Source organism: Plectropomus leopardus, chromosome 17, assembly GCF_008729295.1.
Source record: "Plectropomus leopardus isolate mb chromosome 17, YSFRI_Pleo_2.0, whole genome shotgun sequence".
Lineage (NCBI taxonomy): Eukaryota > Metazoa > Chordata > Actinopteri > Perciformes > Serranidae > Plectropomus > Plectropomus leopardus.
This window is the reverse complement of record NC_056479.1, coordinates 18966173-18988608: the sequence shown is the minus strand read 5'-3', so window position 1 is coordinate 18988608 and position 22436 is coordinate 18966173. Positions and strand designations below refer to the sequence as shown.

The following is a 22436-nucleotide window of genomic DNA, read 5'->3' as shown; positions in this document are numbered from 1 at the left end:
GATATTTTAGGGATTTTAGGACATGTCTTGGATTTTAGGATGTTTCTTGGATTTTAGGATGTTTCTTGGATTTTAAGACATTTTTTAGATGTTTCTAGGATTTTAGGACATTTTTTGGATTTTAGGATGTTTCTAGGATTTTAGGACATACCTAGGATTTTAGGACATTGAGGGCTTAGCTAGGACCTCTGTCGGGCAGCAGATCCTCCACTGGAACTTTTTTGATAAACAAGTAGTATTTTGATGCCGTTTTATGTGCTGTGGCACCTCAAAAAGTACAAACACAATTCCCATTGTGAATCACTTTACTTTCATAGTAAATTAGAAAATGAGGTGCCAACCCGGCACCCTTATCGGGGGCCAGATTTGGCCTTCATCCTGTTAGTCATGTGTCATTGTTTTCGAGTATTTACAGAAAATTTGTTGCAATTTCTGGTTGACTGCCCGTCACCCACCGTCAGAGTTTGGCTGGCAGCTGATTGTAATTTCCTTTCCTGCATTTTAGGTTGACTGAAGGTCACTGAGAGCACTTCCTCTCCTGTCTTTTATTTTCTCCTGTCTCATGTCTGCAGCCCTGATGCTGCACGTTTGCTCTTTATTCCTTTTTTTGGGTCAGGTAAGACAGCAGTATACCAAAGCTCTTTTTGAAATTATTTTTACCCTCTATTCACACATATCTCCTGTGTTTCTCCCACTGTGTGTGTGTGTGTGTGTGTGTGTGTGTGTGTGTGTGTGTGTGTGTGTGTGTCAGTGTGTGTCAGTGTGTGTGTGTGTGTGTGTGTGTGTGTGTGTGTCAGTTAATGAACAGAGTAAATGTAGAAACCCAGATACTCTAACAGTTTCGCCCACATTAGTTCCTCTAGTGTTTGAATGATAATTGCAACAGAGTAATTCTTGTTTTTTTCTTAATGCTAATGTCACCCTGTCAGTATGTCGGTCCACCACTTTGGTCCAGACTGACATCTCTCAACAACAGTTGAATAGATTGCCATTAAATTTAGGAAGTTACACACACAGCTTCATTTTTTTTCAATACTTAATGCTTCCATCAGCCTCAGATTTACTTTGTGTTTAAAGCTTATTAGAAGAGTTATGACCAAGTCATTGTTTTGCAAGTAAGTCTCAAGCCTTCACACTCAAGTCCCGAGTCAGTATTGACAAGTCCCAGATCAAGGCACAAGTCAAGACAGGCAAGTCCCAATCCCTAAATTTTGAGTGTCAAGCCCTAAACAAGTGATAATGGGGTCTTCACTAAATGTAATGCCATTTTAACAACAGAGTAATTTTCAACACGCGTGTTTCACATTCTGCATGTTTTTTTTGTTTTTTTTTTGAGTCGCTTTTTTGTTTGTTTGTTTCTTTTTGTTTTTGTATTTTTTGTGTATCTCATAGTTTTGTATGTCATCAAATTAATCTTTGGTAATTTTTGCCAACATGGCATAGAGTATCATGACGTTAGTTCTTCATGGTTCTCTCCTGAAACTTGGTTCATGCTGTCGCATTGGCTCAAACAAAGTGGATCTGGGGAATTAAGTTTCGACTTGCTGGGAATGAATAACATTGATGTTAGTTAAATCAGGAAATGAATTGGTTCATGGCACACTTTTTAAATAGCATAAGAAGAAGTCATGAATCATTGGTGTTAAAATCCAGGTTGAGTTGCAAGTCTTTTTTGATTTTTCAAGTCAAATCTAAGTCTGAACATAATAAACATTTCACCCTCGCTTTGTGAGCATGTTGGCACAGTAGCTTAAGCATTTCAACTTAGGTTGATCTTTACAGATCCTCTTGTTTCTGTATTCTTTAGGTTCAGACACTCGCTGCTGGAGCCCAAACACAGCTTGAACATCAACACACAATTACTTTAAGTCTAATCATAGCTCGAGTCTCCGTAAAGCAGATAAAACTTAATTTTATGCATTCATACATTTAAAAAAAAAAAAAAATCTCATCCTCCTCTCACTGTGCAGCTTCCCTCCTCTCTGTGTCCCACTTTATCACACAAGTGATTTCGGAGAGGTTATACATAAAGTCAAACTAATTGATTTAGCTTAAAATCCTCTCAGTGCATTAACTCGTCAGGCTGCTTTTTTCAGGAGTGTGACCTCAGAGCTCCCGCTTCTTAAAATGAGCATGAAATGAGATGACTAATCCGCTTCAATTACTCATCTCAACAAAAAATATACCTGCCAACATCCACATTTTTTCGTGCAATAACTCTCACTGAAGGGTATTAAAAACAAGGATGTCGGGTAATTGCTCTGTTTTGTATCTCGACAAGTTTAAATGCACTTAACGAGTGTAATATTTTTTGATGACATAATTATGTGTATTTTTTCTTTGCCTGTGACAGCGTGACACTGAGTGTTGGACCGTTCATTTGTACAGTTTAAACGTATTTTGTCACATGTTTCTAGGTCTCTATGTAGCACATTATTTAGTTTGTCTTTCAGTATCTTATTTTTCAGTCAGGTGTACTTTTTTCTCTATTTCTGACAGGTTGGGTTTCACCATGACACTGGCTCTGTTACCTCAAAAAACCTTCCACCCACCTGAGACTGAGGTCCTGTCATCTAGTGTGCATGTTGCGCAGGTTTGCTGTGTGCAAAGTGTTTTTTTTTTTGTCTGCTTTTGACAGCTCTTCGTTGCAGTTTCTCCCTCAATATATCTCCTCAAGAGCTCCTTCAACTGCTCTCAGCTGTCAAGTGTCCGACTTCACACGCTTCCTCTGCCTAATTCATCACTCCAAGTATTTTCACCTCATCTGCCATGAATCCCCACAGAAGGTGTCACTGGATTTTGGAGTATGTAATTCTGTCTTTGTCTTTTGTACAGAAACATCCTTATGAGAGTTGAGTTTATCAGTATCATAGAATTCAATAAGTCATCATCAGCCTTTGTTTCGTTGATTTATAAACGTGTGTAAGTGCATAAGAACCTGAATCTCTGTTCTCTGCATTTGTCCATTTTTCTGTTCAAATGAATCAGAAGCATTCAGAATCTGCACCTTTACCTGAGGACTGCAGACTACCAGAGGCAACTGATCCGACGTCGTTTTATCAACTCATCACGATGTACGGACTCTAGCTGACCTGGAATTTGAGAGAACATCATCTTTGACCCTTAATGGTAATCTGCAGTGCTCAGGCTCATGGTGTGTTCAAATGCTGTCATGTAGTGCCCCCTGCTGCCTGCTCATTTCTATGGAGAGTCAAAGTGCATAGGTCCATAGGACCAGGATTGAAGATAAAGACTTTACTTTGTGATATATTATTTTCTCTCAAAAAGCAGATTTGTAGCATTGCACTTATATTTTTCAGGATTTTGTGGTGTTAAAACACATTTCAGTCCTGAGCAGTGGTGGATAAAGTACGGAAAAGCCACAAATATCTAACTAGAAAATAACTGTGGCAGAAGTTAAAGCAATCTATTAGAATATTACTTGAATTCAAGTCTTATACTGAAGAATCAACAGCAATTTTATGATATTAAGTGTAGTAACAGTATTAAAAGTAAAAGTAAAAACTGGGGAAAAAAACAAGCGGTCAAAATTTTGAGAATTATGAAGTTTATTTTATCATGAACCACCCTAAAATGGAGCGTACATTACACTTGCAGAAAAAGATTTTTTTTTTGCTTTTGCAATTTGAAAGATTTGAAAGATTTATAGAACAAAATCCATTCGTTTCTTCCCTCTCATTCCTTCACTTGTCTGTGTGGTCCCTCCTCCCACCATCGCCTCCTTCTCTGTTTTGTAAGTTAGTAAAATGCTTAGGAGAAATGTATCGGATTAAAAGTGAAAGTTGACAGAAATATAAAACCTCACATGAACTACAGATACTCCCAGAAAATACTTAAGAACTGTAACCAAGTGTTATTACTTCATCACATTACACCACTGGCCTTAAGAAATGAGTGAACCTACAGTTCACTTGTGTCAAATCACCTGTTATTGTGCAGGTTATTGCTCTGCTTATTATACGAGTACATTAAATACCGCATTTCAACTTATTCTTTATCACTGGAAGGGCTGGCACAAGCTGGTTTGTAATGCATTCATTGGAGTAAGAAGGAGGAAATATCACTGATGCATTGCATTTTGGCCTTACATACAAAATGAAGAAGTGCAAAATTAAAAAAATACATAAATACAATAAATGTCATTTTCCACTGCTGAACAGTAGGCTGTTTATAAAATACTGGCTCATTCACAAAATAAGACAATTTGTGTTGTAATAATAATAATAAAACAAAACTTAATTGGTAGTTTTAATGCTTTGCATCAAAGCTGATTTAGTTAGTCAAAGACAGACAGTTATATTGGTAAACCTTTTTAAAAATTGATAACTGTGATTGCCCAAAATTTTTGCTATTTTTCCTTGAAACTGAATATCTTTTCGGGCAACTGGTCTGACAAAACAAGATATTCAAAACAAGATATTCGGAGAGATCAGATGGAGCATTTCTTGTGATCACTATTATCTGATATTTTCTTGAACAAATAATTAATCAGTTAATCAAGAAAGTAATAATCTGATCACTTGATAATAAAAAATATTCATATAGAGGCAGCCATACTAGTATGTTTCTCATATTTCTCCTGCTTCCTTATCTTGTCTTGTATATTTGCAACGGCTTAGGTCCAGAGGTGCCCTCAAAAATTTTCATAGTGGTGGCCAGATGGGGCAGTACAGTTAACATTTTGAGTTTCACAACAATCCTGTTTTAATGTGTCATGTGTCATTGTTTATCAAATAGGCTGGTTGTTCCTCTATGTTAAAAGACAAATATACAGCTTTAATTTGAAAACATACATTAATTTTAACGGACAAAATATTTACTGGAAACAAGCCTGTCACGTTTAAAAAACATGACACAGAGGCCTCAAATTATTTCACAAGGGAGGCGGCGATTGAATCAGGGTGGCTGTGGCCCCCTTGGCCACCCGTTTGCAGCACCACTGCTCAGGTTGCCCTCCACACCGCCAAACGTTGGCGGCTAAGAACAATAAGTTGCCCATCCTGTTTCCAGTCCTCACAGTTTTCACCTCGAGGGGAGGCTTGGCACGGTTATAGACGCAGGAGGTCTGCCCTGTTAACACAGCTCTCCTTCCCCTCACTGCTGCAGCAGGTCAGACGAGGTGAGCGCTCCCTGCTGACTGTGATCCATGGGTCTGCTCCACAGCATTTAATGAGGGGAAGGCTAACTCAATCCTTTTATCACACCGAGTGCTGAAGTAACAAACGAGCAGCAGTGGAAAGAAAGCAGTGGGTTAGCGCTGATCTGATAGTGTTCCTACAGTTTAATAGTGAAGGCAGAACAAACATTGACGTCACAAAAATGATTTAGGCTGATTTAATATTGTCCATTAAATTACAGAAAAACATGAAATTGGAGCAAAGAGAAATTAACAGAAGAAACATATTTTTTTTCCAATTTTCCTTTTCTGTTTGTCATCTCACTTTAAAAGGAATTGAGAGGCGGCTGGCTGATGTATACAAGATTAAAGCAAGCTCAGACTGATTAAGGACATAAATCAAACAGAATCTAGTGGCGCTGCATTAAAGGGGACCTCAGTATGTTTATTACACATTAAGTAATATTACACATTTTTATAGGTCAACTGTATAACTGATGTGAAAAAAGTTAGAAAACCTGTTTTTTTGGTCTTCCCATCTGAAAATTGATTTTTTAGGGTTACAATACTAAATCAGTGAAGTACTGTTTTAATGTTATTTTTACTTAGATGCACAAACACTTGAGTCCCTCAGAGATGGATACTGTCTACAGCATGCAGATCAGAATCACTGTTACATCTTGTTTGCAGATGACACAGCATCGTTTACCTTCATCAGTGTTACCAGGAGTCTGTGAATTCTCAAATGAGTTGCATCACATTACATATTATTTTCTGGAAATCTGCATTAGTTAAACAAAAGATGTGGTCATCCAGTCAACCTACCAAAACTGTCTTCATTTATGTGCACTTTAATTTTCTTTTTCAGAGCTGGATATGATGCCTATCCACTGCAAGGGGAAGAAGTCTCTTCTGGAAATGCTAAAGAGAAGGACACACACTTCTTCACAGTGATCTCTACTGCAGCACGACAGCAGTGCCAGAGTTTACTTAAACCCAAATGAGGGTAAATACAATCTAGGAGTGCAATTAAATCAACACATAATGTACTTTTATTTAAAAAAAGCAAAGTGCATCATAAAACGTGTGCCACAATTCAGCCCCTTTTTTATTATTGCAGTTTATCTTCAAATTGCCTTCATTCTCCAGAGCTCCAGTCATTTGGCAGGTGCTTAAGAGTTTTTTTCCCCCTCTTTAATTACGTGCAGTACATTTAACTGTCAGCTCAGGTTTGGCAGTCTGTCTGCTGTCTGCTAAATTAAACATGAAACGTCTATTTCAGTCCTCTCCAAAAACACTGTGCTCAGGAAGTGACTGCTGCTGTTTACCTGGCCATGTTGTCATGTCAAGAGATACATCTGGTATGTCATTTGATGCCTGAGCTCTGATTTATTGGATGTTTCTGCAAACTGTGGATACATTTGCACGTTATTATGCAGCGTATACAACTTAATACAACTTTTATTTCCTTACATTTCAACAACGCTGTGCTTATCATCTGGTTAGGTTTATGCACGAAAAAACACTGCTATTGTTAGTTTTTTTAAATTTTTTTTTTTACATTATTACTCTTACTCTTACCAGAGCTACAAATCTTATAAATGTTGAAATAAAACTGCAGAAACTATGATGCCAATATTTTCCTCTGGTGACTGGGCTGTGTTCGGAGGGTGATTAGTGAAGTTATTGAGTAATTGGTTTTGGATATTATCAGAATAATATTTCAGCCTGAGCTCACAGAAAGAAGAGATTCAAAAATATTAACCTTGCGAACAAGCTATGTTAGGTCATGTCTTGAAAAACAGCACATGGGCACATATTAACATGTCTAAACGCTCACAGTAAGCCTTAAAAAGCCCATTTGCCCCAAGAATACCTTTAGATTTGTATCCTGTCTACTGTTGATTAAGCCTTTAATCTTCTGTGTCTTTTTCATTTTGTGTCACAGTTTTAAATTTCCCTTGGACTGTAATTGACAGTGTTAGTTTTAATAGGTGGAAAGTCAAACCACCACAACGAGACGCAGAGCGACTACAAGACTGTTGCTGCGCGCTGCATACAGACATTACGGTAGCAGAGTCCTCAGGTAAAGGTGCAGGTGATTGACAGGTGAGAGATGTGACGCATCGGGAGGCACCGCGAGAGGAAAGAGGAGGTATACCCTGTATTATTTCATGAGCCAACAGGCACAGGTATGGATGTGAGCGGTCGAAAGGACTTATAAGGTAAGTTCATTTGACTCTTAGGAAATTAAAACGTGTACACGTGATGGCTGTCTAATCCACGTATCGCTCATTCATCACTTCGATGTTGAATATCTCAATAGCTATTATTAATATTACTAATATTCGTTTAGAAGAAAAACACTGAAGAGATTTTGCTTAATATGATATATATGTAGTTCAGAAGTTATGGGATGTGTATATATTTGACTGTTGATCGATGACAGCCCGTGGCAGTCTGTGAAACGTCTTGAATTTCCAAAATAAAATTCACAGTGGATGCAGAGCTACTGACCTCACATTTGAGTGGCGATTATCTTACCGTTGAGTATTGTTCCTATGTGAGATTTCATGAGGGAATATACATTAAAGTTGTCCATTACCTTCAATTTTTTTTTTTACAGAATATATATATATATAAAACGAAAAAGAAAAATTTAAAAAATAAGGAATTGACCTGTGTGTGCTTTAAGAAATGTATAAAAAGTCTTTAATATAATTTAAAAAGTAATTATGATGATTATAGAAATAGTTCTTCTGTATCTTTTTTCCCTTTTGGCTTTTTAAAAATAATGATGTACTAATTTCTCGCAGTTTTTATAACATTACTTACCAAGTTGTCCAGTTCCTTTTTTTTTTTTTAATTTTCCCCATATTTTTGAGAGAAATTGTACCATTTTTCTTACGGTTCAAAGGTTTAAATGTTTGTAAAAGACATTTGAAAGCAGCGCAAGAAAAGTTACGTTGCTCCAGGTTTCAACCAGATAAGTATCATGATAATATGGTATCGAGGCGCCTCTTTTGATTCCCACCCCTAATAAACAATTTTGCTGTATTGTCTATAAAGAGTTTGGTCGAGGTGATTAAAAAATGTATGGTATGCGTCTGCCCGATAGTGTAAGGTTACTCTTTCTTTACTGATGAAATTTAAAAGACAATGAATAATCCATCTTTCCCCTCCTTCAACCCAGCAGGACATCTATGGAGCTGTGCAGTCCCAACATGAGTGAGAGTGGAGGCTCTCTTTGCCAGGTGAAGCAGCTTTCCTGCCACAGTGTCCCCCTTTGTCGCCTGCAGGCTGGTGGACACCACACGCGTAACCTCCCCCACCTGACCCACCAGCCGTGGGTCAACCACCCAGCCCCGGCCATCGCCTCTGGCCCGGCCGCGGCCCTCCGTCACAGGGTCAATGGAGCCATGGCGGCAAGCTGCAGCAACCCGGAGTGTGTGGCCTCCAGACTGGGAGAGGAAGCAGCGCTGGCCAAAGACATCTCCACGGTGAAGGTGGTGGTGACAGGAGGTGCGGGATACTTTGGGTTCAGGCTGGGAAGAGAACTGGCCAGTCAGGGGATGTCTGTGATCCTCCTGGACATGAACAAGCCTCCCTGTGAGATCCCTGATGGAGCGATCTACTATCAGGTATGGGACAATAGAGATGGACTGACTCTGTGAAGCAGATATTTGTTTGACATGCTGTCCTTCAAAACAAATATTACTTTTTCAATTTTTCCTGCATTCACCAAAAACTTTGCCCTGAAACTGACAGTTCAGTTTTAGCCAACGCTCTGACACAACACTGACAATGATTATTCATCCATACAGTTGTGGTTCTTTTTGCTCAATAACACTGTCTTCACTACTATTTCCTTTAAATTTTTGCTTAGGTTTGTTAGGCCCCTCACTAGTCTGTGACAGAGCAGTCACTGATAGCACCTCGTATTAAAAGCATAATAGCGTACCCTAGGAATGAGTCCTAAAACCCCAAAATGAGTTTCAGCATTCCCAGTCTCAAAGTCAATGGGTTTTTTGATTGGATTTTGATTGAAAACCTGAAATAAGGTAACACACAAGCTGAAGAGACTTTTACATTTTGTTCTGCAACATAAAATGCATCAGTAATACCCCACTCATGAACTTTGAAAATTTAATGTCTCTTTAAAAAAAGACGGTTGCTAGTTAAGTCCTGCTGCTGTGGTGTCGATTAGTTTCTTTATAGCCTAACAATAGCTTCTTACCTCTGGTGATGGCATTTACTCCTCAAAAATCCTAAAAGCAGTGTTCATTTGTGAAGATTACCTTGCTGAGCAAAAAGTAAGTGTCATAAACTTTTGTTTACTTCAGAGTTTATTTTCTGACATAATCCAAAATCCAATGGAAAAATCCCATAGGCTTTTTGATACAGACAATTTCAGAACTCTTAATTAAATTCAATTTAGCATAAGTTGTGTAATTTATTTAATAATTTTGCACTTTGCATGTAGACTGACCGTTTTGAATCCTAGGGTTCACCATGGCCTCTGCCATTTGTTGGAGCTAGAAGTGGTCATATTTGGGCAATCTGACTCTGACTGCAGTGACCCATCACAGACAGTCTGACACTCAAGCAGCACTGCTATCAAATATGCACAATTTTGGGCCTTAGTAAAATGTAAATGGGTGTGATATTTAAAAAAAAAAAAAAAGACCCCCGTACAGTTGTCATGAATGTTAGAATTAGCTTCAGAGACCAAAACCATTTTTTGTATCAGGCTGTGAACATATTTATTTCTACTTCAAATTTGGATATTTCAACATGAGGGTCTATGGGAATTCTGTTTTTTGGGCCAGCCTCAAGCGGCCATTAGAGGAACTGCAGTTTTTGGCACTTAGGCTTAATTTTCGTAGCCTTGGAGGTTGCCGCTGGGTTTCATATGTAGCAGATATGTTAAAATTTTACATTTCTTTTACTGTCAATTTTATGGTCTAACAGCCCTGTGGATAAGGTGGATAAGGTGTTTTAAGGTGTAGGCACAAAAACAAGTTCGCTAGAGTTTGAAAAACATCATGTTTTGGCTTAAAATACCCAGTTCAGTCCCTACAAACATGACTGAACTTGTGCTAAACTGTTGTTAATAAACACTCCAGTGGTCTGCTGCTGTTTGCTGCTCGGCAGGCGTCTTACCTAGGTGTCATACCAACCTCCCCAACCTTTTTATGAGAAACTCAGCTCATTTACATGTGATCTGAATTACATCATACGTATAAAAGATACAAATGTAACATATCCGTGGTTTGCAGAAACACACCATGCCAACATTTTTATCCCGCGACTGGGATTAAAACTTGCACAGCTCCAGTATTTCGCTGCTTCAGCTATCGTCAGTGTGTCTACGAGCTGGCTGGAAACAGACACAGGTGAGTGATCCACCTCAGAGCACCAGCTGCTGACTGGGGCAGAGAGGGTGGAGACATGATTCAGGTTTCACCTGCAGGCCTCATGGCACACTTACCTTAATTACAATTGTCCTTTCATGGGACAGATATTGACTCACACTTACTCTGTCACTGGAAACCTGCACAGCTCCCAAACTGTTGAGAATACACAATAAATGCACTGATGAAAATAACACAAAGGGTTGAAACGCAGTGGAACTAATAAAGGCAAGTGTCCTCAGAGTTGGCATCAATTAATTTAGGGTCATTTTTTTCCTTCTTTCTTACAGAGTGACATCAGGGACTATTCTTCCCTCTATAAGGTGTGTGAAGGGGTTGACTGTGTCTTCCACACAGCGTCTTACGGCATGTCCGGCCCAGAACAGGTGACTTACCCTCATGTCTTCTTTTGCATTTTTTCACCACTTAATCATTCAAACAGAAGTCAGAGGAATGATTGTATGAGGATGTTTATAGACTGATACAGAGCTGCAAGTTTCTCTGTAGAAACTGTGTGTTTTTTGTCTTCAGGGGCAAAAAAAATAATTCAAATTCAGTCTTCATTTATTCAACCTTCAGTTTCACTCATGGAGAAGCAACAGCCTTGTTTTACAAATGTCTCTTTGAATGCGATTTGCTTATTAATTAGGTACTGAAAGTAAATGAGTTCCCTGAGCTCAGAGTCCTTTGTTAATGACTTTCACAGCTTTTCAAGCTTGGTGTATATTACCGGACTCGGCTGCTAAAGTTAATTTCAGAACATGTTCGATAAGTACCAGAATTACTTGTGAGAAAAGCGGATGAATGGAGTTGTGGTCGATTTAGTAAAGCATGCCATAAGTTTATCATTGTATTCCTGCACCATCAGTTCCTCACATCCTTACTTGTCAAAACCTGGTGCCTATATTACCCACAATACAACATGATTACAGACTGTTCGTTGGGCGATTCAGGTTTGTTATGGCAGCTAATGTTGCTAGGAGCCATTAACCTCAAAAAGAGTTGAATAGGAGCAGGCTGGAGAGAGCTGGTAAACTTACATCTTTGTGACTCCACCCCGACAGGTTTTTTCCATTTTCAAACTTTTATTTTTTATCCCCAGTTAAAGCTGACTCATGTGACATCACTTTAGGCAGTCTATTATATATCATATATACTTTAAACAACTGGACCCGTAAATAGACTGATGTGTAAAATCTGAGTTGCCTTTTAAAGGAACAGTTCACCTCAAAATTAAAAAATACATATTTTACCTCTTACCTCTAGTGCTATTTATCAGCCTAGATTATTTTGGTGTGAGTTGCAGAGTGTTGGTGATGTCAGCCTTAAAGATGTCTGCATATACTGCTAGCTCACCTAGAGCCACTGAGCTAGCTAATGTTTCAGCTCAGCTGAGGAGGATGCCATTGATTTTTACACCCTGTGCTGGCAGAAGCCTCTCGTCCATTAGTGGATGCACACTGTCTTCTGCACAGTGATACGGTTGGCAGGTGTAATTTGGTAAAAAGAAAATAGATCCTACATGAAACTGCTCACAACAAGGTCTGTGGATAACCTTGAGCTATTGGGTTATGACTTCTGGAAAGAGACATTGCTGTTGAGTTTTTCAAATGTTGTTTTTTGGCGCTTTGAGTGCCATAAACCTGGCACCATCTAGTTTCATTATATTGGAGAGTAGGTGGATATTTGTGGCTGTTACCTCCAATACTCAACAACTCACTCCAAAACAATCGAGACTGATATAGAGCAGTACACGTAAGGAGAAAAATGTGTATTTTTTTTATTTTGGTGTGAACTGTCTCTTTAAGGTCTTTACCAGTGAATGTTTGGGTTTTGATCACAAACAAGTGTAAATAAATGCACGCACAAACTTTCCTGCTAAAACCCTCAGTGCTCCACCAATTAACATGTACTTGCACGTCAGGTGCCATCATCCAACACAAAAAAAAACAAAACAAAAGAAAACATCCACTAACCCAAACTGAAGTGTGCACAAACTGCTTACAGCTCAGCAAAGAAAGACACAGAAGGTGAAAATAAGGGATTTAATATCTTCATTATTAGTATTCTGTCTGTCTGCCAGCTGAGGAAGGAGCAGGTGGAGTCAGTCAATGTTGGAGGCACCAATAATGTCATAAACGGTAAGGATACAACTAACTTTCCACATGCTCTGTGATGAATGAGTTCTGAATGTTATTTAAAATCTGTAGATACTCATAAATAATGGTAAAATGACACATGGTATTCTTAACTGTGGTGTGAAAAGTAATCAGTCTATTTTTCTAATTTGCACCCCTTACAGTCTTTGATATAATAATGTGTGTTTGATGAGTGTGATCTGCTTGCTTTCAGTGTGTAAGGAGAGGAGCGTACCCAGGCTGGTGTACACTAGTACCATCAATGTGGTATTTGCTGGGAAACCAATTGAGGAGGGTGATGAGGCCTCAGTGCCATACGTGCCCCCCGAAGTAGTGAGTAAAGAAAAAAAAAGAATTTATCAAGCTGACTGTTGCAGTAATGTAACAAAGTATATTTACTTATTTATGGTCTGACACCTGTTCACGACCTTTATAAAGTCCTGACCTCACCTCTCCTGAACACACACACACACACACACACACACACACACTCATAAAAAAAAAAAAACAAGAGGAAAATAAGAAAATACTTCAGAGAGCACAGTCTCTGCAGATAAATTCACTGCCACATACCAGTCTCTGCAGATAAATTCACTGCCACATACTTTTTGAGGCTCATATATGATGATAGAGAGGGATTAGTGTTGTGTGAGTCTATAAATTGTTTTTCAGTGAAATCCTGCACAGTGCACATTTAAAGTAATAAACACATCGATGCATCACTATACACAGTCCAATAACATAATGTCCAGTATTCTGCAATGGACCCTTCTGCACTATGAGCATGTTTATTTTAGTGCTTTAATTGCATTTAATAATATTAATCTAGTGTGTAGGATTTAGTGGCATCAAGTGCTGAGGTTGCAGAACTGAAACTCCTCCTGTGTGCCGAGCGTGTCGGAGAACTACGGCAGCCGATGCAAAAACACAAACGGCTCTTTGTAGAGCCAGTGTTTGATTTGTCTGTTCAGGGCCACTGTAGAAACACCATGGCAGACTCTGTGGAAGAGGACACGCTCCGTATGTAGATATAAATGTCTCATTCTAAAGGTAGTGAAAGCACAAATATTTTGCTTTTCACGTGATTATTCGGGTGAATATTACACACCATTTCTACCAAATAGATGCCCCTAAATCCTACACACTGGACCTTTAAAGTAAAATTTTGGAGGCAGGACTTTTACTTAGGTAAAAAAAAAAAAAATCTGAGTACTTCTTTTATATCAACTAATGTATTACCCATAAATTCCTATAAATGTAATGTAATGTATAAATGCACCGACATATCACCAAAACTTGGAATTGAAGATGCAACAAAAAAAAAAAAAAAACTTTTTAAAATGTCCCATCCATTTGCCAGCAATAATAACAATAACATTATGTTTTTTTCTCTCTGTTCCAGCACATCGACCACTACTCCAGAACTAAAGCAATTGCAGAGCAGATGGTCCTCTCTGCCAACGGATGCTCCCTGAAAGGTGTGAGACAATCAGTGTGTGCAACGACAGCTTAGTCACAGATTTACAAGAAAAGGGTGCAATCAGAGGAGAATGCAACCCCTTCTGCTTTTGGTTTCTGTGCAAAAATGTGCACGTGAAAAAGAAACACTGAAGCAGTGAGCAATGCCATGGAAACTGACGGTGCAATCCCATACAACACCAGTGGCACCAGTTTAAATTTAGACCTGGACAGGACAGTTTGTGGAGGCTAATTTACAGTCTTCTAATACATTATAATGGGTTTCAAGTTCCTCTTTACATTAACAGGTGGGACGCTTCGCTTTTCTCCCTTCAGTGTAACCGCACACCCCATCAGTGACCTTCAACTTATATATTCAATTAAGCTCAGACCTAAAAGCTGTCTCATACTGCAGGTTAAGGTTCATGTACAGTATCTGATGCCGCACGATGTGGTTTAAGGTTTTTTCCACATGTGGAAAGTAAAAAAATATATTTACTCAAATACTGTACTAACACATAAGTTTGAGTTACTTGCACGGAGTCCTAAAACCAGGAAATGAGTTAGCATTAGCACTCCCAGTCTCAAAGTCAATGGATTCTTTTGAATGAGTTTTTAGTTGGATGCCTGAAATAAGGTCTGTGGTTACCATAAGCCGAAGAGACTTTCACATTTTGTTCTACAACATGAAATACGTCAGTAAATACCCCTCTTATCATCAAGCCAATCACAGCTTTACAGCCTTGTTGTGGTGGTGATGTTATTTCATGCAACTGTAGTGTAGTTCATTTTAGCCGAACGTTTGCCTTTTACATCTGGCGATCACATTTAGGTTTCAAAAATCATCAAAGTGTCATTATTGAAGATTATGTTGCTGAACAAAACATCTAAGTCATCTCAAAGTTTATATTTGCTAAATCCATTAACAAATCCCGTAGGCTTTTTGATAAGCGAAACACAGTGATCCCAACTTCTGCATCATCCTACAGAAAAAGGTCATCCCTGCACTCTGTTTAGTATAGTTGCTGGTTTCCTTTTAAACTAAGATTTTACACTAAAAATGCACCACAAGTGATACACTTATAAAATACAATACATTCTTAAAACCAAGTTGTGTCCAACTTTTTTGCATAGTAACCTAATAAAAAAAAAAAACAGTGATTTCCCCTCTAAACTTCTCATATTTGCATTTAAATAACAGGCCCAAAGACAAAAAAGCTATAAGACAGAATAAGAAATACAGTGTAGAACTTTGTTATTTCTTTCTTAGTACCCCACTGATCTTCGCAAGCTTTTCCTTTTGATACTTAAAGTATATTTAGCTGATTGTTCTTCTGTAACTAAGCAGGAGCTTGAATGCAAGATTTTAACTTGTCATTGTGTGTTTCTGCATTGCAGTATTGATGCTTTTACTACAGTAAAAGCTGTTAATTTTTTTGCAAAAAATATGAGTGCTGTTATACAAAGTTTGCTCCTAATATGGCCTTGCTCAGAGCATCATATTTCTAAAACACATAAATGCATATATTCAGTGATGGTTTGAATCCTCTCTTGTGAAGGTGGAGGCCTGTTTCGGACCTGTGTCCTGCGGCCCTGTGGCATCTACGGACCAGAGGAGAGGAGACACCTCCACAGAGTAATGGTGAGAGACACAAGCAAAACAAATATATGTATGATATAAAAAGACCATTTCCTTTTTGTGTTGGCACTGGAAGAAATACACATCTTGTGGTGTCTGAAGCCTCCCTGGCAGAATGTGTTCTTGCCTGAAGAGTTTACATTATTGATGGAGCTCTGCAGGCGTCTAGTTACAGCCGCCTTTTCTTCCAGTCTGTCCTCTATGCAGTACAGTCTGCTGAAGGACTCTATGTCTTTGAGTATGTTCTGGATTTGCTGTCAAGGTAGTTGACTTTTTATATACTATGTATTGTAGGATTCCTTCAACTTAATCCACTAGTGTGAAGTCAAATTTTACAAAAAATGCATAGAAACCAGATGTAAGTTATTATACCTACAAGGCCATTAGTTTCAGTTTATTACATTACAGTAAGGGATGCTCATCACTAATGACTGAGGGTAGGGGGGCAAAGTAGGGGAAGCATGTCAAATTATTATTTTTTTTTTTTAAGGCCAGAATACCCTAAGAAAATCAATATGTTTTCTTATTGTCCCTCATCTCTGTCTCACTCTCAGATGAATGTGGAGCGTCGGTTGTTCAGTTTCAGGTTCGGTGACCCTCAGGCTAGGATGAACTGGGTACATGTAGACAACCTGGTGGTGGCCCATACGCTGGCAGCCGAGGGGCTCACACTGCAGAGGAGCTGCGTCGCTGTGAGTGTGAACAGACTAATTAAACCACGCAGGATAGAACATCACACCTGAAGATTATTTTGAAATCTTACTTTTTTTTAACACTAGAAATCAATTTATGACTTGCATTTTGGTTATATTTAACACAAGGTGATTAGTTTAGTTTTTCGATTTAAGACATTTATATCGTAAAAAAAGGGCACAAACTGGTGCAAAGCCTTCACTAGAATGCAGGAAATTTAATGTTTGATGCTCAAAATGTTCTTGCAGAGTGTGCATATATGTACCCCCAATATTGAAATGAAACCTACACCCTTGAGTGCTGCTATAGAAAATCTTTGTTCTGCACATCACAAACTAAGAGCAAAGATAGGCTACAGTTGTGTGCATGTTAACAATAACCACTGGTTGCTATGATTATATATGTAATTTGAAAGTAATGTTCATTGTCCACATTGTTTTCTGTTCTTTTGCAGAGTGGACAGGCCTATTTTATTAATGATGGGGTTTCTGTCAATCTGTTCGAATGGTTGACACCACTGGTGAGTGAACTGATAAGGCTGGGTATATTAAAAGAAGTCGTATTGTCAGTAAGTCAGAATTTCCCTCTGTTTTTCATTACCTTTGCAGTTTGAAAAGCTGGGCTACAGCCGACCATTGATAAACCTGCCTGTGTCACTCGTCTATTCTGCAGGTAGCTCATCTCTCTTTCTCTAAAACTTCTACACCTTTCAGATAATCATTTAAATATTTGGTGAGTTGTTACTGACACTGTTTCTCTTTATATTTTTTCTCCTATTTTCAGCCATCCTGGTGGAATATTTGCATGTTGTTCTGAGACCTGTGATGGAAGTGCCCCTCCTCTTTACCAGAAGTGAGGTAATTGTGCTTCTTTCTGCTTCTTCTGTCTCTTTTTTTTCTTCTCAGACTTCAAATGAATTATGGAGAACCAACCGTTTCTCTTCTTGAACATGTTTTAAGTTCATTCACTGGAATTCCTCAAAACGTTCCTTTTGCGATCTCACCTGAATAATCTAAGTGTTGAGGGGCACTTTGGATCATAATGGCATGTCTATAGTGTCGAAAGTTACAACACTGTACACTGCGTGTGTGTGTACCTAATTGAAAGTATGCGTCTCATGTTTTGCAGATAGGTTACCTGCTCTATCATGATTCTTGTTTAAGTCTCTCCCATAACAGTGACGACAGACTTCATTAGGCGGGTATTTTCCTATCAGCCCCCTCCCCCTCGTGTGATGCTATCTTTTGAGCATAAATTATTGAAAACTAAAGCCAGCCTTCAATTAATGCAAAATATTTAACATTCAATATTCAGACATGCCAGTTTGTAGCACTTTAAAAAAAACTCACATAAGAATTATAATGTATCAGGAAGTCAGGTATTCCTGCCTGGGGAGACCTTTACGATTCATCTCAAGGAGCCGCCGTCGCGGCCTGTAAGATCCTCATGAATGTGTGATGAGACAGAAACCAAAGCTGAGCCCGTGGGCCTGCACACGGAGCTCATTCTGTCAGACAGCTGCTGGCCCGGGGATCGATGATTGTCCTGTGAATAAAACATAAACTGCTGTGGGTCAGAGCAGGAAGTTCAAGACGAAGTCTGCAGGAAGTGACCTCAGTACAGTGGCTGTTGCTATGGTGAGTGGAGTCGGCTGGGTTCAAATGATCCTGCCAACTCTCATGTTAGGCCATCGCGTGACATGTAGAGGAGTTTTTCTACTCGTAAGTAAATTCTGGTTCTGCGAACACAGCTAAACGTCAAATCGACCTCAATTTAAACACTGCAGAGATCTGCATTGAAGGTCAACTGTTCAATAAACTTAACCCTTTGAAACTTCACTCGACATCACTTTCCTCGTGCCACTTTCAGACATCTCTCACAACATTGAAACCTTTGAACAATGAACACATCGGTGCAATTCCTTTCATAAACATGAGCAACTTGGTGAGATATGTTCCATAAACTGCAAGAAATTAGTAGATATTGAAAATTGATTTTAAAAAAGCTACAGCAAAAAAAGTTAAGGAAAAAACCCTATATTTTCAATTATCATGATTATATATTTAAAATTACAATACACAATCAAGTAACTTTTTAAAGAATTTTTCACCAAATTTTGTTTGCCATGTTAATTGTTTGTAATTTTATGCTAACTTGTTTCTTTCGCCGCTTATTGCCTTCTTCCCAAGTTTCTGAAAGAAATCAAACCAATTTGTTGAGGTTTCAAAGAGTTAATGGATTATTCTGTTGATTCTGTTGCAATTTATTTACAAGAGCTCCAAATGTGTATTAATCCACAGCTGAAAATAGTCCCCAGAAAATGCACTGTTCCCTCCTGTGTGAGCAATGTTTGCTTAAACTACAGTACCCAGTCTATACATGTGTGACCTGTTTAAAAGATGTTTGTCTCCAGTAAGAACGAAAGGGCTTGAATGAGAGAACTACAGATGATAATATCGGTATGTAGAACTACATACCTAAATACATACTTAGGTAATAACTCATGACAGGCTGTGGTATGTTGTGATTATATCACAGTTAAGGGGCGTTGTTCGGCACGACACAAAGTGGAGGAGACACATTCCACTTTAAACTGTTTTCATTATCATATTCATGACACATTCTCACATACACATAAACAAGCCCTCCTGGCTACCTGCACACAGTGCAAAGGGATTGCCATGCAACACACTGTTTTCATATGTTGTTTTTAATCAGATAAGTTGATTTATTTGTATTTTGCCTTTTCTTGTGCAACCACTAAAAAACTGTCAGTGAGATGACTTTGAAAACTGACTGCATGTTTTGTAAGGTGGCGGTGTGTCGCTACTACATACTCCGTATGTCACTTTTTAGGTTCAGTAGATTTTTCTCTCAGAAATATGCACGTAATAGTTAGCTTAGGTCACCATGGAGGTTTAAGTTCCTTTAAATGTATCCATGTTATGGCAGTTTGTTAGGTACCTAATTAGTTTGTGTAGTTTCCATAGTTACGAGGTTAAGTGTGGTGATTTAGAGTTGTGCAAAGAAATTAGCTGTTATATGCTGTTTTGTTTTGCTTTGTTGTGGGAAACACTTCACAGGTAATCCTTCTGTTTATGTTATGCACACATCTGAAAGGAGTACTGCATTGTTTATTACACCTGAACTTTTTTTTTTAATATTTACACTATTTATTACATTTGCACAATAATCATTCAATGCATAATAGAAATAGTCGCCCACTCCCCATTTATACCTGAAGTTATTGCTCTACACTTGAAGATTTCAACCTTTGAACAATGAGCGCACTGTTCCTTTCAAAAACATCGGAAAAAAAGACAATGAGTAACTTGGTAGGAAGGTAGGATGTTCTAAAAATTGCAAGAAATGAGTAGATATCGAAAATTAATTTGAAAAATCTAGGAAAAAATGTCTAGGGAAAAAAACATATTTATACTTATCATAAATACATATTTAAAATGATATTACACAGTTGAATAACTTTTTTAAGGACTTTTTACCAAGTCTTGTTTGCCTTGTTTTGTTGTTGTTGTTGTCCATAGTTATGAGGTTACTTGCAGTGATATGGAGTTGTGTAAAGAAATTAGTTGTTATTAGCTTTGGACCTGTTGCGGGAAACACGAAAGGGCTAATTCTTCTTTTTACATTGTGCACACGTCTGTAAGATATATTGCACTATTTATTACACCTGAACTTTTTATTATATTTGCACTATCCATCCCATTTATACGATAATCATTCACTGCAGAAATAATCGCCCACTCCCTATTTATACTTTTTTTCTAAAGTTTTAACTGTAATTTTAATACTTTTATTCAGTAATTTTCCACTCTTTATTCTTTCTCTAGTCTTTGGGTTGTGCCCTTGCATGCTTAGACTGGAGGTCTGGGAGAAACAACATTTCAGTCCCATATATGTCCTGCACATACGACTGAATTGGCAGTAAAGTTCACTTTGACCTTGTTATGTCACAGCTAACATATCATCCCCTCCACATCAGCAAATCAGCACTGCTGATTTGACTCCAGTGAGGGAAAACTGAAGACAGTAAAAAGGGCGTATCTACCAGAGGGAGATGAATCTAGTCAAGATGATTGTCAGGTCAGACAGGATGAGCAGGACTCAGCAGTCTGTAGTTGCATTGTGTTCAGCAATGATGATATACACGTAAATCATTACACAACAGAGGTGTGTGCTGATTGAAGCAGTTTTACGTCATAAGCAAAGAACAACTGACTCGTGGGAGGATGAAAAGATTAGAAAGATCTTTTAGGAACTCTTCTCGTCTCACTGTTTGAACTCTCTTCACGTGCAGACACCTTATCCCTGAGCGGTAAGAAGATGCAGTAACCGGAGGCATCCATCAGTCACTGGCTATCAGAATGTAAAACCAAGTTTGCCAAACAGAGGTTAAAGTGAACTATTAGCCTCACAGTATGACCTTTACCTTGGACTACTCTGCAATAGCTTTGGGAGCTTTTTAATTTATTTTATTTAACCTTTATTTAACCAGGAATAGCTTCCCATTGTCGGAGCTAAAACTCTGAAAGCACTTTCACCAGAGACAGTGCGGCACAAGGCATGACATACAAAAGTTTTCCATGTGACCGAAGGTTGCAGCCACTGACAGTTTCAGGAGTCAGCAGAGAACATAAATAAGAAGGCAGTTCATGTAAAACTTTTTTTCATAAAGAAAAATGTACCAGTGTTCCAGTCTACAGTTGAACAGAAAAGACAAACCAGCTTTTGAGCTTCTAAGATGATTTCTGCCTTGATAAAATATTTGTACATTTAACACAAATGCCTTCCACTGCAGGTGAGGAATATAGCTGTGAACCACACCTTCAAGATTGAAAAGGCCTGTCGAGAACTGGGTTACTGTCCGAAGTCCTACAGCCTGGTGGACTCTGTGGAGCAGTACCTGAATTCCAGACAGCCTCAGTCCAGCTCGTCTTTTCTCAGCCTCTGCTGGACGTCCCAGCTGCCTCAGCACCTGCTCCTGCTGCTGCTGATGGGCGTCAGCCTGCTGCTAGTGATGTTATCCTGCATACTTTGTCAGAACTAAATGAATGGAAAAATAAGCTGTTTTAAATTTGTTAGAAAACTCAATGTTTGATGGCGTATTCCCAACACATCTGACTTGTTATTGAAACCAATAAAATGAAACACGAAACCAATAAAATATGCGCTAAAAATATGTCTTCAGAATGTCATGTTATGTTATGATTTTTTTTTTGTTTTATCTTTGTTGATGTTGGTATATGTGTGTCTGATTTCCAAATGATGAAATCACCAGGGTGCTGAAGAGTGTTAAACCTGAGTTTTGTGAATGTTGTTGAGTTCTCTACAGATTCAAGTTAATATGAGGTGGGGGAGGGGGGGACTAACTTTGTTTTACAATTACTTACATTTTGATTGATTGTCTTAAAAGCATGTTTCCAGGTTTAATGATAAATACTGATGTGATTTACCCATCTTAAGAGTTTAATTGGTAATTTTGTACACTTTTAGAAATAAAAGCATATAACAATAAATGCCTACAATAAGCGCTTTAATTTATAAGTTCCCTCTGAAACACATATTTTTTGTTAAAAATTCAGATCCGTTAAATAAATTTAAAGTGTTACCCAACACAGTGTATCACATATGAGGAGTGAACTGGTGTTTTTGTGCACATACAGGCTACCACAGGAGTGCGCTCTTGCACTGCGGAAGATTTTGCCAGCGGTATGTGGTATTTGCAAAACGAGCCCTTCAAGTGTATCTGCGTCGTGTGCGTTTTGGCACAACACGCAAGTGAGTGAGTACAGGGGTGCTGAATGAGTGCGTGTGTGCATCTATAACGTAATCTATCGGTAAAATCAGAAAGAAATGGCAGCGGTGGGATTCGAACCCACGCCATCGAAATGACTGGAGCCTAAATCCAGCGCCTTAGACCACTCGGCCACGCTACC

At 38.5% G+C, this 22436-nt stretch overlaps 1 protein-coding gene and 1 non-coding gene across 3 annotated transcripts; one reads left to right on the top strand and one right to left on the bottom strand.

Moving 5' to 3' along the window:
* The first annotated feature begins 7283 nt into the window (after positions 1-7283).
* Positions 7284-21770, top strand: sdr42e2 (short chain dehydrogenase/reductase family 42E, member 2). 2 transcript variants are annotated; one of them, XM_042505542.1, is made up of 12 exons: positions 7284-7362; positions 8334-8778; positions 10842-10937; positions 12635-12692; positions 12904-13022; positions 14092-14167; positions 15707-15789; positions 16341-16478; positions 16934-16999; positions 17088-17151; positions 17263-17336; positions 21299-21770. In XM_042505542.1, the coding sequence occupies exons 2-12, from the start codon at positions 8341-8343 to the stop codon at positions 21545-21547; spliced, it is 1461 nt and encodes a 486-aa protein (XP_042361476.1). In that variant the 5' UTR covers positions 7284-7362; positions 8334-8340; the 3' UTR covers positions 21548-21770. The 2 variants fall into 2 exon arrangements, with proteins under 2 accessions (XP_042361476.1, XP_042361477.1); XM_042505543.1 differs by having other exon boundaries at positions 7321-7362; positions 8331-8778.
* Positions 21771-22354: 584 nt separating this feature from the next.
* trnal-uag lies at positions 22355-22436 on the bottom strand. The gene has a single exon. It is a non-coding gene; the product is annotated as a tRNA-Leu (tRNA).

Excerpts from the sequence above, each read along its gene's own strand:
- sdr42e2 (XM_042505542.1), top strand. The coding sequence starts at position 8,341 with ATGGAGCTGTGCAGTCCCAACATGAGTGAGAGTGGAGGCTCTCTTTGC. Across the intron at positions 14,168-15,706 it reads CAACGGATGCTCCCTGAAAG|GTGGAGGCCTGTTTCGGACC; the intron begins GTGTGAGACAAT and ends TCTCTTGTGAAG. Across the intron at positions 17,337-21,298 it reads TCCTCTTTACCAGAAGTGAG|GTGAGGAATATAGCTGTGAA; the intron begins GTAATTGTGCTT and ends CTTCCACTGCAG.